The sequence below is a fragment of the Macrobrachium rosenbergii genome, chromosome 48, assembly GCF_040412425.1.
Source record: "Macrobrachium rosenbergii isolate ZJJX-2024 chromosome 48, ASM4041242v1, whole genome shotgun sequence".
NCBI classification, from domain to species: domain Eukaryota; kingdom Metazoa; phylum Arthropoda; class Malacostraca; order Decapoda; family Palaemonidae; genus Macrobrachium; species Macrobrachium rosenbergii.
The window spans coordinates 27,446,517-27,467,898 of record NC_089788.1 but is presented as its reverse complement, the minus strand read 5'-3'; the positions used below and the strand labels follow the sequence as shown (position 1 = coordinate 27,467,898).

Genomic DNA, 21,382 nt, shown 5'->3' with positions numbered 1-21,382 from the left:
TATAAATGTTTACATCGAATTATCTCTGTTGAGTTCAGTGCCACCGTTAACGATTTCTTTATTGCTAGTATGACTTAACAAAGTAATTCAGTCTTTCAAAACGTTATTTAAATTCTTGTGGGAAGACATAGAGCATTGCGAATTCATGTCAATCCTCAGAGTTGGTGCGTAGGGCAAGCCTTCCTTTATTATTAGTATTCTTACATAATCCAGTTAATGCAAGCAGATTCGTTCTTAAAAACTTGCCGAGAAACGAGGAGGCTGTGCTATTCGGGTCAGTTGGTATCGTCCTTGCCATTCATTTGATAGACTTGGGTGCGATCCTGATGTGAATCATATATTTTATATATATATATATATATATATATATATATATATATATATATATATATATATATATATATATATATATATAATAATATATATTCTCCGAAATTCAGGATTCTAATTTTCCTTTATTTAAAAAAGTAATTCTCAGTAAAAACACATCTCTTCTGTCGTTGACTCTAGTTGTTGCGTTACATAGAAAGTCAGTCACTCAGCCAGCCTTTGTTGCCGTTTAGGCCGGAGCTTGGTTTGCTTTGTCTTAATTGTTTTGCGCTTTGTGAGTTTGTGAATTGGAGTCCTTGCGTTCTTTTGTCTTCCTTTATCAAGTTCCTTGATACTTTTGAGATATTTATTTCTATATTTTGTTGTCTGCGATTTTGAACCACTTGGAGAAAGAGTTCTTTGGGAACACTAAGGTTATTGCAGATGTTTTGTTAACGTAGATCTTCATTATTTACTTTTATTTGGTCTTGAGTCGTGAAATCTATTCCAGTGTTAGTGGCGATCCTTGTGTGCTTTGCGTTTATCAGAAAATAGGCAGTATGAAGTACAGTACCGTCATTCACATTTCTCAATTCTTTTTTGTTTTTTCTCCACAGTCAGAGTTTACAACTTTTTAGTCATTTCATTTTGAGGAGGGATACGTGTTTTGGAGTCGAGGATTATAGGAAACGAAGGTTTCCGAGTGTTAAACTTCCTACTTCTTCAAATGAGTCATTCTGCAGGTGTACCAGTGGGGACGTTTCTTGCTTCTCTACCCCCTCTCTTCTTCCTCCCTCCCTCCCTCCTTCCTCCCCTACCTCTAAAGGCTCCTATGCTCGCGTCATGGTTTTATCCGGTGAAGACTAAAGTTACCCACTTTCATTATCTTTGTCATTGTCCATCTCCGTTCTTTTGCGACTTCCGTTCATTGTCGTTGTTCAGCGCAGTTTGTCTCAAGGTTCGTTCACCAGTCGGGTTTGTTTGCTTTGTGTAGGTGCCAGTTATGACTCTGGGGACGATAGCATGGAAGAAAACTCGTGCCAGGTGACACTGCTCTGAATTGACCACTGACTTGACTCTGAAAATGAGACGTATTTAACTCATTAGGACAACACAAAGGAACTGGCTGGTTTTACCTTCGATAAGGCTGTTTGTAGCTCTGGTGTGTCACTTAATGTCCTATGGAGAAGAGAATTCATTAGTTGTCGATTCCATGCAAGGTAACGCTCATTAAGTTTCATTGCGGAAGTATCCCGATTGTCATTACAGATGATTAAAAACGAGGGACAACATTTACAACGATAGATTTTCTATATATTGTCTTCCATTTGGATCTGAGGCTTTTTAGAGACAAGTGTATCCAAAAGCTTGAACATTTCGAAAAGTTAAGAGGGTATTGTGGCTATTACATTTACATTTATCTGGTAAAAAGTAATCATTAAATCCTGTATCTATAATAAAATATATAATCATTAAATATATATATATATATATATATATATATATATATATATATATATATATATATATATATATATATATATATATATATAAAGTGTGTATGTGTATGTGTACCTGTAGGTATGTCTTCCTGCTATCGGATTAGACACCCTTGAAAAAGATAACACGATCTCTAGTGATTGCGTCAAATGGGATGGCAGGAATTCCAGACAAAGCAGAGAAAGAGAGAGAGAGGGAGAGAGAGAGTGACTAAGTGTGACGTCAGATCCGTTTATGAAGAGGAATAGTCGGTACGTTGACCATACACAGTTTCCAGTTACTGTTATCATTGTTGTAGTTTTTAACGCTTCACTCTTGAGCAAAGGTAAAACCGAATAGAGAAGAAGATGAAAAAATTGACAAAGTACAAAAGTTTGTTATATATCACTACTCTTTAATTTTTCTTATTTATTGTGTAGGCTATATAAGTAATGAGTAATGAATGCTAGTTCGACATGTTACCCTTGAAATGGAAGGTTTAGTGTCATGCATAAGTTACAAATCAGTCAAGTTGAGCATCATCGCACGAAGTCAGTACCTGAATATTCGAGGTATCACTAGTGGAAACTAGAAACTGATGTCACGCAAACCAATGGTCGTCTGTAACACTCAAAAACCAGCGACAGAACTTGAGTCATGTAAACGGAAATGAATCACGTGGATGCCTGAAAAGCTGCCTCTTCCCTATTGTTTGTGGGAAATCTTGTGTTTGGCGTCGGTAACCAAGTGGACATGCTGTCGCTCGACATTATCGAAGTGCCGACGTCTCCGTCGGGAATTGTGACAGGGCTATGGCAATCGATATATTAAGGAATTGATAATTATATATATATATATATATATATATATATATATATATATATATATATATATATATATATATATATATATATATATATATATATGTTGTGTATATATAAAACTTGAAAAGGCCCACAGAGCAAACAAAGACATTTGATACATCCAATATACTTTGTCCAGTGGCCTTTTCAAATTTCTTTTATTATTTTATGGTTCATTTTGAGGAAAATGTTAAATTGTTAGATAACGGAGGCATATATGTATACGTCTATAATATATATGTATATGTATATATATACAGTATATATACATGTAAATATGTGTGTGTAATGTTTTTAATTTTTTCTCCCTCCCTCTATCAGGGATTTTCTATAGGTTGGGTGCCATAAGTGGACAGGTGAGCGGCCACAATATACCCAAGGTATTGATCTTGTTTTCAGTGCACATCAAGCATGGGTATGATGATGATGGAAGGTAGTGAAAATGATTGTGGCTTAAAAATTTTTTATGATTTTCTGGTTTATAATTTTCGTAATGGCCTCTGATGTTTCAGATCTTAAAAACTAATGAGGCTAGAGGGCTGCAAATTGGTTTGTTGATCGTCCACCCCCTAATCATCAAACATACCAAATTGCAGCCCTCTAGTCTCAGTAGTTTTTATTTTATTGAAAGATAAATTTAGCCATGATCATGCGTCCGACACCACTGTAGGTGTCAACACAGGCCACCACCGGGCCGTGGCTGAAAGTTTCGTGGGTCGCGGCTGAGAGTTTAATACAGCATTATACGCTGTACAGAAAACTCGATTACGCCGAAGAAACTTCGGCCTATATTTTATTTGTTAAAGTTTCGTGGCTGAAACGGCAAGTCCCACCCCTCTCTCTTGTCGGAAAAGGTTGTTCGTTAACTTCGGAAAAGACTTAATTTTGACATATGGGGTGAAGCTGCCATGCCCACACCCTTCTCAGTAGGCGTATCGCTGAGGGGATCTGGCTTATGATGGTAGCCACCCATCGCTGTACTGATCGGCTTTTAGAAGCTGCGGTGTAGCCGCGTGTTAATATCCCGACACAAAATGTGCAAAATATTCCATGACTTCCAGGAGCGCCACATTAAATTGTGATGTTGCAGCGGTTGCATTCATGTTAGTTGGAGTATGTATGTCCGTGTCGAATAATAGTGTCTGCTAGTTTAGATTATTATTATTATTATTATATTACCTTCCAGCTGAAAGATTCGCATGATTGTAGGTAAGGAACCTCCCAGATCTTGTCTTGCCCTATTGTTCATTTGTTATTTCCGATCTTTTGTTTGTGAGGCCTTTTGTCATTCGTCTTTGTATGGATACTGTGGTGCAGCGTCCTCTCAGATTTTGCTTTTTGTAGGTGTTGAAGAAAGTTTTCATCGCATTCGGGCAGGATTTTGCGGTGCTTTTTTTTATTTGTTCGTTAGTCATCAAATATTTTCATTATATTTATATATAATGGTCAGGTATGACCTTGAAATGTAAGGTTTAATGAAGCAAACTTTCCTAACAACCTTCCAGTGAACAGAATGCCCACACAATGGGCGAAGCACTGATTCAGTTTGGCAGCAGCTACTATCAGTACTGTTAGTGTAGTGTTGTTGCTTTGATTAGGAATATGAACTGATCATAAATAACTTGCTGCAATGTGGATGCAGTCTGCCAGATGTGAGAACGCCCTTGACAAACTTCAACCTGAGCGAGACCCTCGTCGTTTATGAAGGAAATGGGTTAGGGGTTGTGCATGCACGAGCACACAGAGAGAGAGAGAGAGAGAGAGAGAGAGAGAGAGAGAGAGGGCCGGGGGTGATTCGTAAGTCTCTTGCGCTCTACTGGGGTGTATCTAGCAAGAAAAAAAAGGTGGTGAAGAGAGCATTCGGTCCAGGTATGCATCACGCTTGTGGGAAGGGATTGTTCATGAGGATGAATGAGTCAGTCAGTGGAGAAGGACCTACAACTGTTGCCAGAGAAGGCAAACAGAAGGACTGGCTCTTTCCATTTTTCGAGAGATCATCTCGGTTACCCATGAGTCTTGACCTTTTATAATTACTGCTAATGTTCCTCATGTTTACATCGCCATTTTCTTCCGTGTCTGTAACTGTGGCAGGTGGTGTTTCGTCATTTTTTTTTTTCTTTCTTTATGCTTGTTCTGGGTTTAGAAGCCATATATAAAATGGTTCCGACAGAGAGAATGCTGAACGAGTGGTGTAATTTGACGGTAGTCTCTCTCTCTCTCTCTCTCTCTCTCTCTCTCTCTCTCTCTCTCTCTCTCTCTCGTTGGTTTGTTAATCCACTGTGCTTCCGTGTTCCCTTAACCATTCATATTTCAGGAAATTGGTCTCTTCCGTATGCCGACTTCACACTTACATGATCCCTAGTCATTGACAATCTCTCTCTCTCTCTCTCCCTCCCTCACGCGCGCGCGCGCGCATCCTTTTAGCCATATTATGACATTTTCCGTCTGCATTAAGCCACCAAATTTTGTTGCAAGGTTCAGTAAATTTGTATTATAATTATTATATAATACTAATATTGTGAGAGAAGGCAGTTGAGCATGGGTTCATCCAACCACTTTTATCCTTTTTAATTGCGATTCGACAGTAGAATTCTGGTTACTGGTTCTCTTGCCTTTGAATACAAAACGCCACCTAAGTTTTGGAGTGCGTAAAGCTTTCGTGAACAGCACGAACGAACACTTCATTTTTTTGTGAAAATTTTGAATATAGTTGATATTTGTGTCAGTTTGAAGCTATGAAAATTATAAGAATTTTGATATTTGCGAAAGTCAGGAAACACTTCACTACAGTACAGAAACAAAGGAAACCTCTAGAAATTGATATGAACAAATGTGAAATTCATCTTGCACAGAATTTTGGTTAGTAAATATTTTTGGGAGCACAGTAAAAGTACAAAGAAATTGATGAAAGTAAATGATGATCAAAATAGTTTTGTATGAAGTTCTGTAAGCATTTGCTGGATGGAACTTACAGAGAGGAGACCTGGTTTTAAACACAAAATACTAATGGAACTAGTTGTGTACCGTTGTTTTGTGTTTTTAAGAGAGGCAGACAAAAACATTTTGTTAATTGGCCTTAGAGAGAGAGAGAGAGAGAGAGATTGATTCTGTAAACCAATACTACTGGAATTACTACCATTGTACTTACTTCTCTGTATCTCCTTGTGTGTGTGTGTGTGTGTGTGTGTGTGTGTGTGTGTGTGTGTGTGTGAAAGAGAGAGAGAGAGAGAGAGAGAGAGATTGATTGATTCTGTAAACCAATACTACTGGAATTACTACCATTGTACTTACTTCTCTGTATCTCCTTGTGTGTGTGTGTGTGTGTGTGTGTGAAGAGAGAGAGAGAGAGAGAGAGAGAGAGAGAGAGAGAGAGAGATTGATTGATTGATTCTGTAAACCAATACTACTGGAATTACTACCATTGTACTTACTTCTCTGTATCTCCTTGTGTGTGTGTGTGTGTGTGAGAGAGAAAGAGAGAGAGAGAGAGAGAGAGAGAGAGAGAGAGCTTGCTGTAAACAGAAAACTTGAATGGAACAAATGGCCTTTCACAAACCTGTATGTGTGAGTGTGGGTGTGTATGCGTGTGTGTGTGAGAGAGAGAGAGAGAGAGAGAGAGTGTAAACTTGAGACACTACTAGCCATAATGGACTGGTATTTAGGCGTGTGTGTGTGTGTGTGTGAGAGAGAGAGAGAGAGAGAGAGAGACAATAAACTGCTGGAACTAAGGACTTGGACTTAACTCTGTTGTAAACAAAAACAAAACAAAAACATAGCTGCTTGAACTAGTGCCCTTGCACTTAATCCTGTGTACGTGTGTGTACGTGCGTGGGTGGGTGTATAGAGAGAGAGAGAGAGAGAGAGAGAGAGAGAGAGAGAGAGAGAGACTTTAGAACAGAAAACACTACATTAACCATGTACTCGTACTTACCTTTGTGCGAGAACGAATACTGCAAAGATTATATATATATATATATATATATATATATATATATATATTTATTTATGTGTGTGTGTGTGTATGTATGTATGTATGTATGTATGTATGTATGTATGTATGTATGTAATGAACTAATTTCCTTGTAAATAACCCTCTGCACGTTTGTGCACGAGGTGTGTATGAGAGAGAGAGAGAGAGAGAGCCTTGAAAACTGAAAACACAACAGGAACCATGTACTTTTACTTGTTTTTGTGAGAGAACGAGTTCTGTAAAGATATATAGGCTATATATATATATATATATATATATATATATATATATATATATATATATATATATATATATATATATATATATAATGAACTAATTTCCTTGTAAATAACCCTCTGTACGTTTGTGCACGGGGTGTGTATGAGAGAGAGAGAGAGAGAGAGAGAGAGAGAGAGAGAGAGAGAGAGAGAGAGAGAGAGAGACTAGTAAACAAAACACTGCTAGAACTAATGGCCTTGCACTTGAGTCTGTGTCAGAGCCAGGTACAGCACAAGCAGGCCCATTCTCTTGATGGATACGTATTGAATGACAACCGCGTCTCGTCAGTCAGTCGTCAAGGGCATTTTTTTTTCTTCGCTAACCCACATCTAGTAGTCATTTTATATATATATATATATATATATATATATATATATATATATATATATATATATATATATATATATATATATATATATATATATATAATTGTGTATATTGTTTAGTTATTTTTCTTGTCTGTCACGTAACATAAACATTTCTTGTACACAAATATATCCTCTCTCTCTCTCTCTCTCTCTCTCTCTCTCTCTCTCTCTCTCTCTCTCTCTCTCTCTCTCTCTCTCTCTCTCTCTCTCTCTCTCTCTCTCTCTCAGCACGTAGGCCGTGAGAGCAAAATATATGTCGTTCATGGTCTGTACAGCCTTTTTAGATAGGTACTGTGGCGATGGAGGTAGTATCAGTAGTTTAGTAAATTAAAAGAAAAGGTTATAATGGAAATAATCATTGTGTGAAGACATGCGGGACAATTATACGTAAATGCAGTTGTAATAGTAGTAGTAATAGTATTAGTATAAATGAGTTGTTATAGAAAGGCATGTAGATGGAGCAGTGTGGAAATGGTCGTGACTTGTTGATAGAGAATAAATTATCCGCCAGTGCTTGTGCGCTGTTTGAAAACAAGGTAATATACTTGATACAATTTGTTGTAATTATAATGAAAACAAAAAAACAAAAATTTAAACAGAATATGGGATGTCGGATGAAGTGGTCCGGACAAGGGGCGGAAAATAAAGGCCTTTGCCCCAAAAAAAAAAATATATTTTAAAAATGTTTTTCTGATATTTTGCTCTCATAAAATATTATATATATATATATATATATATGGCCTTGCTCTATATATATATATATATATATATATATATATATATATATATATATATATATATATATATATATATATATATATATATATATATACATGAGAGAGAGGAGAACAAGGCCAAGAGTTTCGCCAAAAAACTTGATTGACGGGTTGGGAAAGGTTCGTGAAAGGGAAGACCTTCGTATCTTGGAAGATCAAGTGTTATTGCAACACGGAAGTGCAATTTAATGCAGGGAAAGGGTCGATATCATTGTAGCAAGGCGCCTGCGCGAATGCCCGAAGCCGTAGAAGGTTATTCGCTATTGTTATGGCATTCATTTAAATGGTGTTATTAAAACTGATCTTGTTATGCAGAATTGTATCAGTGGATTGTTACGGAGACTAGCGATAACGATTTATTCATATAATGATTGAGGACTACGAAGAACAGTCGCTTTCTTCCAGGGTGAGAATAGATTGAACCCTTCTGTGCACATCTTGGCATTTTGTTAAAAGCGCGCTTGAAATCCATTACCCTTACTAGGGCCAGTGATATCGTCTGTTTCATTTCCTCTGATGATGAGCGCTAGTAGTCCTTTGTTGGGTTTATGTAAGTGTTGATGTTGAAGTTAATGCTCATGGAGGGGCTATGTAGTCTCTCTCTCTCTCTCTCTCTCTCTCTCTCTCTCTCTCTCTCTCTCTCTCTCTCTCTCTCTCTCTCTCATCTTCACTGAATAAAAGATCGAAAAGGAAGTACTCGCAGAATTAACTTGGAATAGGGCGGTGCTACTTCCCAGCAATGTTATTGAAATCCTGAAAAAGAAGATCTATCATAGCGAGAATCCTTAGTAAATATGACGTGCAGAAATCGTCAAAGACGCTGTCGTTTGTCCAGCGCTAAAACTTGACAGCGAAAGCCGCCTCCCTGAGTCACACCGCCTTATAATACTAGCATTCCACCTTAAGTCTTCAAGAAAATCATAGGAAAAGGAACCCCTCAGCAATCTAACAGGTGAAGATTTCCCCGTAGCTTACCAGTATGGCTTCATGCAAGGGAGGTGACTGTATCAAAAAGTTAATCAGCCCGAGTAGATGGATCATAATATTAGAATGGGCCAGGAAAGTCGACACATGTTCTGAGTATTGCTCAGGCTTTCGAGAAAGTTGTTAGGTTGATCTGTGGCGGGATATCAAATCCAACACTTGGAGACTTAAATAAAGAATCAGCTTGTAGAGCATTATCCAAACTAGCCCGTGTCATACCAGGTGTTTCGCAAGGAACTGTTCTCCTTAATATCTTTATGAGAGATACTGAGAGCAATCTGAAAGTTTATTTTCATCTTTATTCATTTGCCATTCTCGTGGTTCAGCCATGTCAGGCTCACAAGAAACCTGTTAAAAGTTTCAAAATAATGTATACACCAGAGTGCAGAGAAACCAAGCCAGCTTTTATGTGGGTTACATCAGAACACTTAGTTAACAATTTCGAAATTTCAACTGCTTTTGATCCAGTTAGGAATGACTATCCAACTTAACTTTCTCGTGTGCAGTGGATACGGAAAATTTTCAAAAGTAGATATGAACACCATGTGCACGCTATTATGGATAACGTTGCTTGGACCAGTTGTGAAAATTTTCACCAATAAGTCTTCACACTTTACTAACAGTGGACAAGTAGATCGATTAGAGTGCGTACATCGCAACTTCGTACCATCCGTATTACAATAGACTGTAGTTTATAAAACTAAATACCATACAGCGTAGGCATGAACACTATTAACTTTCCTACATCCACAGAATCAAAGAGGACTGGGTTCCAATGCTACCATCACACACATTAAAACCAGACACTTTTTGTCCTTCAGTTACACTGCAACCCTAGAACTGGTGTCAGATACCCTCCACCACTCCACCACGACCAGTGCTACATCATAAACTCAATCGAGATTGCTCGTATGTCATTATTTGCCCAGTGAAATGATCGCCTTCGCTACATGAGACATCACATGTCAACCAGAGCACATCTGTAAGCATAAGTTATACAGGTTTTTGGATCCCCCCCCCTCCTCCCAGTTGAGCCAAATTATAAAGCTACTGGTTATTTCGGCGACCCTAATACAGGGCACAATTCTAACTAAACCTGCTATTTTGAATTCATTTCCGGACCTAGATCTGATGTCATTGCTGTCAATGACCGCAACAAATAATGTCTTGAGTCCACACACAGGAGGCCCTCGACGAGGCAATTCCAACGTCATAGGGTAGAACCGATGCACAGGTATACTTGAAGCTGAGATGACTTTTGATCCGCGTAACTTAAGAGGAGGGACGTAAGTGTCGATGCCCCCTGAAATCCTGTATGCTTCTTTTGACCTAAGTAGTAAATAATATACGTAGTTTAGTTGTTAGTTGACTGTTGTGGGTTTCAGGTGGGGTTGGCCGGGTTGAGAGAGAAACCAAGTGTGTGTGTTAGTACTTCGTCAAAATGCATGGACCACAGAGCGGATGGCCTCGACGAAGTTTTCTTCACCTCCCCAGGTGAACCCATCCTGGGCGTGCTAATTATCTCTTCATTTGTTATTAATACTAGGGTACATTGAAAAATAGAAAACTGGAACGTAAGAACCCTGAATGAAAATGGAAACATGGAACAATTAGAAAATAAATGCAATTGATATGGACTACACATCTTCATATTTGTAAATCCCGAGAGAGATTGGGTGTGGGTAGTGGGTATGCAGGCAGATTAGATGGAATTAATAGAGGAGGAGGAGTAGGCATGATCAACCCCAAATACTGACGAATCGCTGCCTTACTGCATAATGGTATAGATTAAATACCAGCAAGATGAAGAACAGAGTATTGTTGTTAATATAAAAGCAGAAGGTGGCAGTAACTGAAAGTATGAAGGACTTCATTTACAAGGAAGGCTGGGGGGAGATTGCGACCAAAACTGAGGAGATAGCACCATAGAATCCAGATAGACCAAATAGCTGGGAATTTAGAGAGGAAAAGAATTCTTGAAGAATGTCTAGGAACGATAAAGGAACAGGTGTTGGCAATGTCACGCTGAAGACGAAGTTAAAGACCCAAGGTAAAAGTTAACTGTAGTTGGGTTTAGAACAATAAAGAGATTCGATGATGAACATCCAGAGATTTCCTAGTTGAAAGACAGACAGACAGACAGTGAAGCTGGGGTCTGGATTAATACGGAAACTATATTAATCTGCCGGAAGAGAACCACTGTGGTGTGAGGTAACTGGACGTAAACTTGGGATATCTGGTGAGACCTTGGATACAATACAGCAAAGACAGAAGCAAAAGGTACCTGTAGAAACATTTTCTTGAAGGTTAAAAGTACTTAATATGTGCACCATAGGTAACCCAGTTAAACACAGAACAAGGAGAGATAAGAAAGAATATCTAGAGAAACTGGTGGACGATGTTCGTAAAGCCAAGTAATCAGGGAGTGGGGTTGTTGTCCGGGCAGCCCATAGTGATTAATGAAATATCCTTAAGAAAACGTTAAAGAAGAAAGTACTTGTTAAACGGAAGGATGGGTTATTATTAAGATCTGAAGGAGAAAAATGAAAACACTGGGCAGAACCATTTTTTAAGTTCGAGAATAACTGATAGGAGCCCACAAACCAGAAGTAGGGGTAACCTCACAATGTCACTACAAAACCATACGAATCACCACACTGCGCAAGATCATGTTTTAAAACAAAATAGATTAACTCATTTTCAGGGGTCATCGTGTACTCAGTAGATATCTAGCAGTAACACTTTTAACACATCCATGTGGTAAAAAATATCGAAAAATTATAGACGCAAATGACGTGGCCAGGCCGACATTGTTTCTGAAAAAATTAATCATGAATTCTAGGAGGTAAAATGTAAAAAAAGGCAAAGTTGAATAAAGTATACCTTTTTTGGGTACAAAATTTCGGTTAATATATATATATATATATATATATATATATATATATATATATATATATATATATATATATATATATATATATATTGTTTGTGTGTGTAATTAACCGCCAGTATCGTTTAATATCCAGTTCCCTATACATTAGAGTAACTAACGCCCAAGGGGAAAAATTGTTATTGATGAACGCCTCGTCCCTGGCAGGTTTCGAACCGTTGCATGGTTTACAAACAACGATATACTTGGACCCTCCAGTTATCGATGAAAATGTTTTGCTTAAGACAGACAACGATGATAATGACAGTTTGAACTCGTGTGTCTCTCTGCTGCCTCGTGTGTCGTCACTGGAACATTCGAGTTGTAATTTCGAGAGAGGATACGGCTATTTTGCACTCTTATTGACAATGTTAAGATATTTACTTATATTATGTCATCGGTATATTGATGTCAAGGAGAGAGAGAGAGAGAGAGAGAGAGAGAGAGAGAGAGAGAGAGAGAGAGAGAGAATTTTTGTACAATGTAGCTGATAGCACAGAAGAATCTGAAGTCCGTCTCCCATTTAAGTGACCTTGAACCAGTGACTGTGAGTGGCGTTATAAGGGGGGGAGGGGGTTGCCTCTCCTTAGGGGAGGTTAGTGTTGTTGGGGTGATTGTGACTCTCTCTCTCTCTCTCTCTCTCTCTCTCTCAGGGTGGGTGTGTGTCTGACGTCACATGTGTTCGTGTTGCCTGGTTCGCTTGGCAAGTGTTGCAAGATGAATAAAATGATGTATTGTGGTTTAGCGAACCAAGTGTTTGTGGGTGTTGCTGCACAACTGTGTTAATAGAAGTGAAGGGCTGATCTAGCAGCTTGTGTAAGCATGTGTGTGTATTTTGTCTGTTGTAGTTTAGTGATGGGGTGGTGGTATTTGTCGTGTTGATTACTAGTGTAGTACCAATAGCGGTAGCATTAGAGGGTTTATTTTTTAAGACGAAAGTGTACGAGAGTGACGCAATATTATTATTATTATTATTATTATTATTATTATTACTATTATTATATAAAATGCAGCAGTGTTGAAATGTATGATGGATTTATCCGTCGAACTTGCGTGGAAATAATGATAGTAGTAGAATATGAGCGAGAAACAACCTGCTGCTCTGCAGTAGTTGAAACTTGCTGCTTTATTCTCAAGCAATCATTTAAAGAAGATAGATCTTGAGGTGAAATATCAGAAATATCCCATGCGGCATTTTACGAAAAGGGTGCTTAAGGCTCTTTTTCCCCCCCCCATCCCTTCCTTTCGTTCCCAAAGGTCGACCTGGCCTGTGCAGGGACACTGGGTCAAATGGGGCCATGACTGGTTCTGGGGTATGCGTGCTTTTGCATGCATCAGTGATAGTCGGTCAGCCGTAACTTTGTTAAACTTCTGGGGTGTGTAGAGGAGGAACAATTGTGTGAGATATATATATATATATATATATATATATATATATATATATATATATATATATATATATATATATATATATATATGTTTGTCATGATCATTCTTTAAACGCTACAATGCATAAGTTTACTTGAAGGGAAAACGAGAGAAAGGGATGGAGAATTCCTTTAATATTAACAGTGATTGCATGAGAGCTGTGTATTTGTGTGAAAAAATAAGCAGGCCTTTTCACGCAAGAGAGACAGTTTTTTTCTTGCGTTCCCATTATTGTGTATGTAATCTTTGTGAATAATGTTTGGTTAGTGGCAATGTACAAGTCACTGTTTGTATATGGTAACTCACTGTGTGTGTGTGTTTCTTGTTTTAGTTAGAGGGACGGAGTGTTGTGTTGTCGAGAGTGGGAACTGTTGGAACAAAAATGAAGGCCATGTCGTGATAGGTCTAGGCAAAATTGGCCGTCTGTTCTCTGGCTTGTAATGTGGCATTGGCCAAAATACTCTGAACTCTGTCTCGATTAAGTTCACGGTCTCCAAGGAGGGTGAAGGATGGCTTCGGAGTCTTGCTCTTTGCTAGAAGAGCTTTCTTAGGGTTTTTCTTTTCTATTTTTTACTCTTTAAGCTGATAGGTAGTCGCATGGTAATTGAAATAAGTAATACTTCGAAAATTCTCTCTCTCTCTCTCTCTCTCTCTCTCTCTGCAGTTAGACGTAGGAATGGAAGAAAAGTAAAAATCATGTGTCTTTCGGACGAGTGGGAGGGGGAAGTAGGTGCAGATGGCTTGGCATTGGCTCATTATGTCTTGGCCTTTGGTTGGAGGGATACAGTATACCCCCCTCTCTCTCTCTCTCTCTCTCTCTCTCTCTCTCTCTCTCTCTCTCTGGGGTCTTAGGAGTATTCTATTTACCTTTAGGATTTTTGCATTAAACTGCTGAGTGTTGGCGACCTAAAGTTTCAGAAAGTACACTACGCACACAATTTTTATGTTTAATAATTTAATTAGTATCTTTGTGAACTACTTCGACATAAATTTAAATTTCCGTAGATATACTGGGTAATGATGATAATCTTGGTTTCGGAAAAGGATATAGCAACCGTCAATGGTATGATGTATGGACAACTTCTTTGTTTCTTTTTAACATTTAACATTAGAGGAGGTAGTGACCATGAGTCTTTGGTATACCAAGGGATGGGTTGTTATTTTAGTGAAATTCTGTTTGCAAGACGAATGCTGCGATTTCCAAGACAGATGCCTGAAGTTGCATTCTCAGAGGAAGATAGTGCCGTTAGTGTGCCTCACCCGATGCACTACAGGCGTTACTTAAGGCTTTGCAGCGTCCCTTTCTCCCCTTGGTGCAACTCTTTCTTTCCTTTTACGGTGCCTCCGTTCATATTCTCTTTCTTCCATCTAACTTTCTACCCACTAAGAATAGTTGTTTCTTAGTGTGAGTGCGAGGTCTTCCGCCCGTTACACCTTCAAATCTTTTTACACTCAATTTCCCTTTCAGCGCAGAATGACCTCATATGTCCCAGCTCTTGGCCTTTGACCCAAATTTTATATTCCATTCCATTCTTGAATTTTCATTGCCAGTTATTGGCGGTGTCCTGTTGTTATTTGTGCCCTGTCGACAAAGGGCTTGGCGAGGAGGGCTTCTTTTTCCATGCATTTGCCTGTCTGCCTGTCTGTCTGTCTGTCACACTCACGCTGTCATCTCGACATTTCCCACAAGGCTGAAGGGATTCCAAGTAAATCTGGTACAGAGGCCGCCATCATGCATCGATAAGCGTGAAAGGTGATCGTCTGTTTGGACACAGCTTGAACCTTGGCACCAGTGATTGAACTGTAAGGGACAGAAACCACATCACGAGGCATGCATACTCCTTTTAATGAACCCGTGACCTTGTGACCTTGACCTTGGCATATTTAAAATAGCCGCCATTGGGCCGCCGTGTTTCACAAACACATCTTGTCTGGAGCAGTGGGTCCTGGTCAGGAGAGGACCGTCAGCGTTATTTACCGAATTTGAGTTTGAATTTTGCCTCATTGAGAGCCTAGTTTTTTGGACACCCCTCCCATCCTGTGAGAGGCGTAGCATCAGTAAAAGATGCATAATACAGGACGCCCAAAAGGGTCGAGTCACATAGTGGAACAACCCTTGTCATAAGTACTGGGCTTTAATATTGAAGTAAGTGTTCGTATATATAAACATATATATATATATATATATATATATATATATATATATATATATATATATATATATATACGAGTATACTGTACACAGTATATAAATCACATTTACATTTATGTGAAATAAAGTAGACAAAAGAAAAGGAGTGATACCCTCTCCTGAAGGAACACTCGTCTGAGGATGAACAATAGTAGTAACAATAACATAATAACGCATACATGGCAGCAGAAATAATAGTAATGCTAATAATAGTAGTGGTAAAAGCGCATACACATACCAGGCACTAATAATTACAATGTTCATAACTGAGGCTACATTAATTGTAACAGAGGGGATCTCGCACCATTGAGACCTTGGTCTTCTTCACCTTCATTCCGTCGATCGGAATGCTTCAGGAGCGGTAGGTAAGAGGACGCGAGTTCCTCACCTAACAATGATTGGGAATTATTATCAGTGTTGCATTAACGAATCATTCACCAGTAGTTGGCATATTATTGCACTGAACTACTATAACGTGTACTGTTAACTAAACTTTCGTTCCAAGTGATTGCATTGTCTACTGATATTAAAAAAATGCACTGAAACCTCAGTAACATTGCTTTCCTGTTTAGAACTGAGATTCGTATCCAGCGATTTTATAAATTCCATACTCGTCTGCTGTGGGTATTGTCGAAACTGCATTTAATCCATATTTTTTTTTGTCCCCTTTTACACACACACCCACTGTTTATATCAGGCATGAGTTTCTTATGCAGCACCGTGTGTGTCCAACTAGGGTTGCACCTTGGCCAATAATAATCATTATAATACAGTAATGATGATAATTTTAATTAAAACAGCGCACTTAGTCTTCCGCTTTGTTGTATTATGTGTAGTCTCCTTTATCTGCTGGTTCACACATGCGCTACTTTCATTTTAAACAGTTATCTATGAATCTTATAATGACATTTCCTCCTAGTTCAGAACTGACTTTCCTTAAGAGGCTTTTTCCACACACACATACACACACACACACACACACACACATATACATATATATACACATATATATATATATATATATATATATATATATATATATATATATATATATAAATATATATATATATATATATATATATATATATATATATATATATATATATATATATATATATATATATATATATATATATATATATAAATATATATATATATATATATATAATATATATATATATATATATATATATATATATATATATATATATATATATATATATATATATATATATATATATAGAGAGAGAGAGAGAGAGAGAGAGAGAGAGAGAGAGAGAGAGAGAGAGAGAGAGAGAGAGATTTATAACTGCAAAGGGGTCCCAATGAGGCCCTTTTCTATGGATGAGGGAAGTCGAAGACTGGGCGACCTGTTTAATTAATGTACAGTTAATTTGCCTGTAGCATTGTTGGCAGGGAGACATGGTTCTCTGAACGTGTGATGTCCAAGGACGCCATGTTCGTCAAGAGTTCTGTCCTTGTGATAGTCATTTTTTGCTTCATTGTAGGAAAAGGACAGCAGCATTGTAGTCTGTTGTAGCTGTTTCTTAGGAAAAACTCCTGGATAAGAACACTTGCAAGATTTAAAGTAAAGGTTAATGGGAGTAAAAGATGTTTATTGTTAGCTGTTCAGTGACGTCACTGCACCTTACGCGGCGCTCTGTAAGCATTACTGTCATTGCAGTGTTCTTTCGATCCCTGGCTGCAACCCCCTTTCATTCCTTTTGCTGTACCTCCATTCATATTCTCTTTCTTCCGTCTTGTTATCCAACCTCTCTTAACATTTGTTTCATCGTACAACTTCGAGATTTTCCTCCTGCTATGTCTTTCAAACCTTCCTACTCCCAATTTCCGCTTCAGCGCTGAATGACCTCAGTAGGTCCCAGCGCTCGGTCTTTGGCCCAAATTCTGCATTCCATTCCATTAGTCTGTTTGGGCTTATCGCATAAAACACTTAGTATCTAGTCCCCTTGCATGTGGACATCCGAAAGTGTCAAGAGAAGATTGATTGATTGATTGATTGATTATAGCTACTGAAACTGGGACGGAAAGAAAATGTTGTTACCGTAAATTGGACATGCCAAATACAGGAGGCCTTGCGACAGTCAGATTTTGCCTTACCCTTTGAAGTGTTCTTTTTACGATGCCTGGCACAGTTTAGAAGTCTTTTTATACATGATGTAAGTTTTGATGTGTAGAGTGCAAAAATCTTGTTAATTTTATTTTTCATTTCCTTATCATGAGTCTTTATTATTATTATTATTATTATTATTATTATTATTATTATTATTATTATTATTATTATTATTATTTCCGGCCGTAATAGTTTTGTAGCTATTATCGTTTTCCCTGCTATTTCTCGTCATGTAGATATCTTAGTTTACCAAGTTCATAAGAAAGCCATTTCGTTTTCGAATGCTCCCTTGGCTGTTGTTCGAGTTGTTTCGCACTCTGTTGTTGCGTGTTTGTGGTTGTTAGCTTCTCCTGTGGAGGTGTGTAGATTTTCTGCTTCTGTGCTTGTGTGTAGCCACGGGCGTTGTGCTGTATTATTATTTGCAATAGATTGTGCGACGTAATAGGCGTGTTTCTGTCTGGATGCACACTTTTTTGTTTGCTTGTGGGTGCGTTTGTGTCTTACTGCTTGTGTTTTATGGAAGCACGTGCCCGTATGTTTGCGTTTGGCCCTTTGGACATCCGTTGAATGTATTGGCATTCTTGGAAATGTCCGTTCAACGAGAGATGCGCTCAGGTCATTCAGTTTAAGGGTTTTCCTTTCATTGGACTGATTGACTTGACTGGATTACTTTGTTCCTTAGGAGCTAGTTCTCTCTCTCTCTCTCTCTCTCTCTCTCTCTCTCTCTCTCTCTCTCTCTCTCTCTCTCTCTCTCTCTCTCTATATATATATATATATATATACACATATATAATATATATATGTGTGTGTTTGTGTTTATAAAGTATATGTATGTATGTATGTATGTATGAAGTATAACGAATTCACGGAAATATGGAACGTGATGAATATATATAAATAAAGGTAATGCCACGGAGGAAAGTGAAACGGCGGGGTGGTGCTAAGCCTTTCGACTATATATAGATAGTGGGACGGGCTTCAATGCAGACGTCGGTTTCATAACAGTTTTATTAATGCAACGTTTCGGGGAGCAGCCCCCTTTTCAAACTGAAAATTACAATAAAAATAATTATTAATACACAATTACAATAAAATCAAATTTAATAAACACCAATGAAACTCAAGTACCCTTTCCAGTAGAGGAAGGAAGACGAGTACCGGGAATAACGAAGGGATGTCCGTTTTTGACGCCAGGTACAGAAAGGTGGGGGTAATTTGATTGCTCAGTTTCGGAATAACAAATCTTATAAAGAGAGATCCGAAGACCGCTGGCTGTTGTGAAGATGCTTTAGTAAGAATTTTTGAAGTGTTTATATTTAGTATTTTTCCCCTACATTTCTTTGCATGGTCACGGATGGTGGAAAATTCAGATGATAATTTAACTCTAGGACAAGTCTATAAGTAGACAGTGTAGATGCCATAAGAGGGTCCCCGAAACGTGGCATTAAGAAAACTCTGCTGATATAAAACCGACGTCTGAATAGAAGGCCTTCTCTTCTGTCCATATATATATATGTGTGTGATCACAAGAATTAAGCCACTTCTATCAAATATTATAGAGTTCAGTAACTTATTCCCTTTACTTCCAAAGTTAATTTTAATTGATAACTGCTATTTGTCGGCCAGGATTTAGATATCCTACTTTTTAGTTGTCTGTAAAAGAAACTATTGAGATGGCTGTTGGTCTGTCCGTCCGCATTTTCTGTCCGCCCTCAGATCGTAAAAACTAACGAGGCAAGAGGGCTGCAAATTGGTGTGTTGATCATCCACCCTCCAGTCATCAAACATAGCAAATTGCAGCCCTCTAGCCTCTGTAGTTTTTATTTCACTTAAGGTTCGTCTGGCAACCGTAAGGACAGGCCAACACCGGGCCTGGGCTCGTACAGCATATAGACCACCGAAAGATAGAGATATTTTCGGTGGCGTTGATTATACTCTGTACAGAAAACTCGATTACTCCGAAGAAACTTCGGTGCATTTTTTACTTGTGATTAGTAATTAGTTTTTAAGATACTGGTAATCATCCACTATGCGGAAAAATTAATATCCGATGCACACACGTTCCCTACTACGTGTTTTTATTAGGGAAATGAAACTGGTTGTTACATAACGAAATGAAATCATAGACCATGAAATCTTCGACCATATTTTCTCTCATCCCATCCAATGCCCCTCCCCTCCCCTCCCCTCCCCTCCCCCCCCTTCAGTACCCCGAACCCTGAGACACTGCTGGCCGATTGTTTTGTGGACAACAGGAAGAGTTTCGAAGAGTCTTCCGGGGTCAGGAGGCGACTGGGTTGTTGATCGTGTCCCGAAATGGATGTTGAGGAACATGCTTAGCAGTTAGGTTCTCCCTCCCCCTGCCTTCCATCCCTCCCTTCCTCCCTCCCCCTCCCCTCCCCCTCCTCCCTCCCTCCCCCCCACCCTACCTCTTTGAAAACTAACAGTAACCTTTGTATTCACAAGGCGTTTGGGAGGACCGGATGGATCGTCGCCTCTCAGTAGTTTTGTAGTGCCTTTTGAGATCTGCAGGCTTCCCTTCCCCGCCCCTTTCGTCCTTCTCTCCATCTTTATATCATTTGCTGGCAATGCGTTACCTTTTCGTCTAGACGTTGGAGCCTTAGTCTCTTGTTTGGTCAGAAAACCTTGGATTCATATATTAATTGTTCAAGGAGATTATTATTATTATATCATTAGTAGCAGTAGTAGTGGTAGCAGCTGCGTCACGAGTGAGAAGCCCATTGACCTAACAAGGAAATGAAGCAAATCAAAATGTATTTTTTCTTTGGTGGGGGACTTGTGATAGGGTGGTGTTTGGCCTTGGCTGATATCTTCCTCTTCAGAGCAACTCGTTTGCTTGCTTATCGTTTTTAAACCTTTGGCGTCGTAGTGTTGTCGGGCTGACGAAACCTTGTGCATGTTAATGCGATTCCTGATAAGCAAACTTCCCGTCTCTCAATTTTCTCCTATTTTATTGCTCGATCTGTGTTGGGAGGGAGAGAAGAACAAGTAAAAAATGCCCCGAAATTCCTTCCGCTCAGTCGAATTTTCTGTACAGCGTATAATGCTGTATGAAACTCTCAGCCACGATCCGGCCGGTGGTGGCCTGTGTTGCTGGCACCTATAGCGGTGTCAGACGCACGATCATGGCTAACTTTAACCTTAAGTAAACTACTGAGGCTAGAGGGCTGCATTTTGGTATGTTTGATGACTGGAGGGTGGATGATCAACATATCAATTTACAGCCTTCTAGTCTCAGTAGTTTTCAAGATTTGAGGGCGGACGGACAGACAAACAGCCACCTCAGTAGTTTCTTTTACAGAAAACTAAAGCTGGTTCAAGAAAGTTTTTTTCTGATAGGACATATGAATCTTTCGTATGTTTCCTTTCATATATAAATAAATATAAGTGACTTGTGTTGTAGGGAGGGTGGTCCGCGGAGTAGCAACCTCATCCCGCACAGCAACGCTTCAAACTTGCTGCAGACCTGAGGAGGCAGATGTGAACTGCAGTTGGTCGCAGTGGGGCTGGAGAAGCCTCATTGTAGAGGATAATATAGATTTTGATAAGAATTGTAATTTTTGGTTACCGACGTAGCCCTTCTTATTGGTACAGCCCCTGACCCTAACCTCCCACAATTAATTCACATTCAGTTCGTATGTCAGTGGTGCC

General features: G+C 38.8%; 1 protein-coding gene across 23 annotated transcripts in view; it reads left to right on the top strand.

Annotated features, from left to right (window-relative positions):
* drn (doctor no) overlaps positions 1 to 21,382 on the top strand; it is a 169,035-nt gene that overhangs the window by 49,197 nt on the left and 98,456 nt on the right. For 4 of the 23 annotated variants that reach the window (XM_067091530.1, XM_067091524.1, XM_067091527.1 and 1 more), the window contains exon 3: positions 2,973 to 3,031. The exons of 17 other annotated variants lie outside the window; for them this stretch is intronic. Coding sequence is in view for 2 of the 6 variants with exons in the window: in XM_067091549.1 (XP_066947650.1) it covers positions 2,973 to 3,031 (59 nt within the window). In the remaining 4 variants the exon portion in view is untranslated. Of the gene's footprint in view, positions 1 to 2,972; positions 3,032 to 21,382 lie in introns of those variants that run through there. 2 more of the 23 variants (XM_067091550.1, XM_067091525.1) reach the window with 2 other exon arrangements.